This window comes from Morus notabilis, unplaced genomic scaffold (assembly GCF_000414095.1).
Source record: "Morus notabilis unplaced genomic scaffold, ASM41409v2 Scaffold1404, whole genome shotgun sequence".
Lineage (NCBI taxonomy): Eukaryota > Viridiplantae > Streptophyta > Magnoliopsida > Rosales > Moraceae > Morus > Morus notabilis.
Window position 1 is genome coordinate 32,501 of NW_010361280.1, and position 5,438 is coordinate 37,938.

At 32.9% G+C, this 5,438-nt stretch overlaps 1 protein-coding gene across 1 annotated transcript; it reads left to right on the forward strand.

Moving 5' to 3' along the window:
* Nucleotides 1–644: 644 nt before the first annotated feature.
* On the forward strand, nt 645–3,393 carry LOC21392949 (probable O-methyltransferase 3). The gene is made up of 3 exons (XM_010099100.2): nt 645–1,452; nt 2,755–2,765; nt 3,063–3,393. The coding sequence occupies exons 1-3, from the start codon at nt 646–648 to the stop codon at nt 3,391–3,393; spliced, it is 1,149 nt and encodes a 382-aa protein (XP_010097402.2). The 5' UTR covers nt 645.
* Nucleotides 3,394–5,438: the final 2,045 nt, after the last annotated feature.

Genomic DNA, 5,438 nt, shown 5'->3' on the forward strand with positions numbered 1-5,438 from the left:
AATTGTCAAATTTTTCCCAACACACACAGCTGTAATTTTCCTATTAAATTATTCCTGATGTCAATTGCACCTTCTCTTTAATAAGAAAGTCTTGTCAAAATATTATCACTCATTCAAAACAAAGAATACCAAGGGAACATTATTAATCTACTGTTTTTTTTTTAAGGAAAAAACAATTAATCTACTTCTAAGTAGGGCTATGTAAAGACAAACGAATTTAGAAGGGGAAATTTGTATAATAATAATTCCTTTTTTTTTTTTTAAAGGAACAATGGTATAACTATGTAACAACTAAAACCAAACATACCACTCATTATAAGGCTAACTAATATTTATGCCATGGAAGTGGCATAATGAAAATATGTCATCTATTAAATCAGTAAAAGAAATAATTTTAAATGGCATAAACTTATATAATTTAGAATGTTACATATGTTATGATTAGATAAAAAATTTACAAACTATGTACTTTTCTCATATTTTAGTTACTTTATGAGATGATATATTATTACGTGAAACATGTACCTAGGCAAGAAAAACAACATCCATCTAATAAATGCCCGAATGTCATCGCATATAAGAATCTCTATAAATATCGACATATATACATCGCTCAAAATAATACCAAAGAAAACCAACAACAACATGGAGAAAGTAGGAAGCTCTGGGCATGATCTTCAAGTCGGTGCCACTGAGCTACTTAAAGCTCAAGCCCACATTTGGAACCAAATCTTCAACTTCATCAACTCCATGTCCCTCAAATGTGCCATTCAATTAGGTATACCGGATGCCATCCATAGTCATGGCAAACCCATGACGCTTTCCCAACTTATATCCGCCTTGCCAATCCACCAAAACAAAAAGCTTGATTCTCATTTGATCTACCGCCTCATGCGCATCTTGGTCAACTCCAGCTTCTTTTCTCTTCAAGAAGTCGTCGGGGAAACTGACCAATTGGAAGATGGTTACGTCCTCACAAATTCTTCCAAATTGCTTGTTAGGGACAATCCCTTCAGTCTCACACCCATCTTGCTTACCGTGCTTGACCCTATTATGACTAAGCCTTGGCATTCTATTAGCACTTGGCTCCAAAGTGATGACCCTACTCCATTTGCCACAACAAATGGGATGGGATTTTGGGACTATACTGTGCGTGATCCTAGGTACGGAAATTTGTTCAATGAGGCGATGGCTAGTGATGCGCGATTGGTCGTGAGTGTGCTGTTCGATAAGTGCATATCGGTGTTTGAGGGATTGGAATCCTTGGTTGATCTTGCAGGAGGCACTGGGACGGTGGGCAAGGCCATTGCGGATGCATTTCCGCACATAGAGTGCACTGTCTTTGATCTACCTCACGTTATTGCTCATTTGCAGGGATGTAAGAACTTGAAATTTGTTGGTGGGGACATGTTTCATGATGAAGTTCCTCCAGCAGATGCAATTTTCATGAAGGTAACAAATATATATGTATATACATATATATCCATTCATCAAATTTTAACAAGATCTCTGTGAATATGTTTGGAAGATGCTCCAAAAACACCACAGGTCAAGTTCAGTACCATAACTAATATATAAAGCTAGGTTCCAATATTTGTGAACTCTTGTGTTGTGGGACACTCTCTCTAACGGTGTGAGACTCTTTCTCTTCCTAAAACTATACAACAAGAAGTTAAGCCTAGCTTATAGTGCTGGCCTGCGCGCGCACATATATATATATATATATATATATATATAATTCTATGAAAGCCTTTATTATTCTATATTACATGTATAATAGATACTCATGTGTTTGTGTGTTTATTTACACTAGGGGTGTAAATCGGCCGGATAGGGTAGGATTGAGCCGAAAAATTGAGCCTACCCGACTAGTGGGGTTGAGAAAATTTTGGGCCGCGACACTCTCTTAAGTCTACAAACCCGCAACCTTTCGGGTGACCTCGGGTAGGGTCGGGTTACTCGGGTTGGTAAAAACCAATTTTAATCTATGACTTCATCAATTTTAATCTAAGAGCCTCTTATATGCAAATAAATGATAAAATACTATTGTAGTAAATGAGCAATAAATGATATATGCAAATACTATTGTAGTAAATAATTACGCAATAAAATTGCGGCATAATAAATATAAAGACTAATAACTCATATCACAATATGCATAAAGTAAGAGTGATCTCAAGGACCACATGATCACTTTTTAGTTAATTAATCTTGTGTTTGTTACAGAAGAAATCATTATCAAACAGAACATGTCTTTCCTTCAATAGGGGGTCTAAATGCAAGGTGAACAATTAAAACACTCACTTTGAAATCAAACACTTCTAATATAAATAAAAAATGTCCTAATTCAACAACTATGGTATACAAGCATTTTTTACACAAACCGTGAATCTAAAACATAAATAAGTTAACAGTTTAAAAGCATAAAGTCCATAAACTTATGAAAGTAAGAATTTGAAGTGTTGGACATTGTTTTACCTACTTTGAACATGTTCGGCCGGGTAGGGTTACCTCGGGTTCATGTAACCCCACCCCGCGCCCCTACCTGCGCAGTGCGGGTTAGGTATAATTAAAACTGAAAATTAAATAAAAAATTAGAAATCCGTGATTTTCGGGTAGGGTCAGCTCGGTTCGGTCGGGTTCGTCGGGTTCGGGGTGATTTCTTACAGCCCTAATTTACACCCACAAATAGTTTGAAAGCATGTTGGTCAATTCATGATCAAATATTGATGATTTTGTGTTTTAAAAGAGCAGTGGATATTGCATGACAAGAGTGATAACTTCGTATTAGTGTATGATGTTCAGCATTTCTGGTGCCTCTTAATATTATCGATCAATTTGCGTTTTTTCCAAAAGCATTAATTTTTTCATATCCTAAAACTATCTAACAACAAATTAAGCCTAGGCTAGCTAGGGCGGCAACTAAATTTGTTGATTTTTCATATTATATATGAGTCCTATATATAAATATAATTCTACGATTGCCTTTTCTACTGCATATATATAATAGATACTCATATGTTTGTGTGTTTAATCAATTCATGATCAAATATATTGATGCCTGACTGGAGTGACGAAGATTGTGTGAAGTTACTTGAGGGATGCAAAAAGGCAATTACATGCAAAGGCAACTTCAAGAAAAGGAATAAGGTGATTATAGTAGACATGATCGTTATGGAGAACCAAAAGAGTAAGGATATTATTGATCATGTTCATGATGATCGGTCGTACGAAACCCTACTCTTCTTTGATATGATTGAGATGATATTTCTCCCTGGCACCCGAGATAGGACAGAGAAAGAGTGGGCTAAGCTCTTTTCTAATGCAGGTTTTACTACTTACAAGATAACTCCCCTTTCGGGTGTTAGATCTCTCATTGAAGTTTTTCCATAATAATGATAGTAATAACAAAAATTGTTTGGAGCACCCCGCACCAGTGGTGTCGAGTAACCCAACAAATTATAGTAAGTGGGGTCGTATAAATATGTCTTGTGTTATAATAAGATCCATCTTTATAATTAGTATGTGGTGTTTCAGAATCACTAATGTTTGATGTTCAATAATATAAACTTTTTATTATTTGTAATGTATTTTCTATTTAATATAAAGTGATGAGCAACTAGCTAGAGCTAGCTTGGATTTGGCTCTGATAAACGTGCTTGGCTTGTCCTATGGTGGCCGAAGAAGCTTGTCAAATTGTGGACGCTAGCTACTTTGCAATATACGTATTCGATATGTATAAAACGTTTGTATTGTTGTATGATTATGTCAAGTTACATGTACGATAAATCTATTAAGCTAGATGTTTGATAAATAGAAGGTATGTTACATGTTATAAACTTGATAGAGCAAAATAAAGCAATGTTATTGTATACAATATTTTTTGTTGTTAATTTCTTGTTTTCTTGTTTCAAGGCCGTATTTTGATACCTTTTACCTCCCTAATATTAAGGATATAAAAATCTTTTATGATCGAAAGCAAATGAGAAGTAAAAGTGAAATTGAAAATCCAAAATTTCAGTATAAGAGGTTTATATCACTTTTTCTCTTGTTTATCCATAACTAAAGAAGTTCAGTTCTATGCAGATAATTAGATATTAACTGGCCACCTAACAAAAGAGATAGGAAATATTATAATCAAATTTAAAATAATTATTTAGATATTAACTTAATAATTATATCTATAATTATTTTATAGATATTAACTTTGTAATATAAACATGAATACTATTATAATAATCACTACATAAGTTGCTGAGATATTTTTAGTAAGGTTTTTTTATAATACTCACTATATAGTCTAATCTTAATAATTAACAACTAAAGATAGTTATTTGGGCAGTGCCCACCTTCTTTTTGCAATAGTTTGGGACATTAATTTTGTAAAATTAAGGGAAAACTTCTCATAAATATGTTTTAAAAATAATATTTTATTCTTAAAAGTTATAGTTCGATGCAATATAATTTGATTTTCTTTGAAAAAACCTCTTCCACAAACTACTTGATCAAAATTGCAGCGTGTGATATACATTTTATTAAGGAATACGACAAATAGGTGTTAGTTATAATAAAGTTTTTCATATTCCAATGGCGGAACAATTATGAAGCAATATATGATGTCCTTCTTACCAAAAAAGAAAAAAGAAAGAAAGAAAGAAAGACAGTGTAATATGAGAAGTGGGAAATATATAGGCCTCGTTCATTTTACCGATTTGAGTTTTCAGTTCTAGATTTTTATAATTAAAAGCTCTCGAAAAAATATCATATCTTAACTTTTTCTGTCACAATTAAAAGCACTCAGAAAATATCACATTTCAGCTTGAATTGAAAACTCGAATCTGTAAAGAGATCGAGGCCATAATATACTAACCATATGTCGTAGTACCATTGGTTCACAATTCTAATTTGATTATTCAACAATTTATATGTGTAATCACAATTATCTGGTAGAGTAGAAAATAATGTATACTGTCTCCGGTAGACCGTTCTATAGATAAAATTAATTTTTTAACCGTTAGATCTGGTTAAAAGTAAATGAGATTGAAAAAAAGGATTATTTACAAAAATAACACCTATCACAACAATTATCTTATGACTAGCACCACTTTTTCATATTTTTATTTTTAGCACTGTCACATCAACAATTGAGGGACCCACTTTTTCTCACGCATATATTTCATAAGTTTGCCGCAAAAAGCTTTTCACAGTGTCATAATTATATTCACAACTCTATACTTTCTCATATATACTATTTCATATGAGTATTCGTTTTTATCCTACAAACTTTATATATTCAAAATATTTGGACTAGTAGTCCATATTAATACTTCATTTTTATGAGTAACTCTTGCTTGGATTTGCGTCTTTTACTTATTGGCCAATTTTATCGATGTCAAGTTTTTTTTTTGACGAATTTCGTATTTCTTTCAAGATCCTTA

Coding starts and splice junctions, on each gene's coding strand:
- LOC21392949 (XM_010099100.2), top strand. CDS start 646: ATGGAGAAAGTAGGAAGCTCTGGGCATGATCTTCAAGTCGGTGCCACT.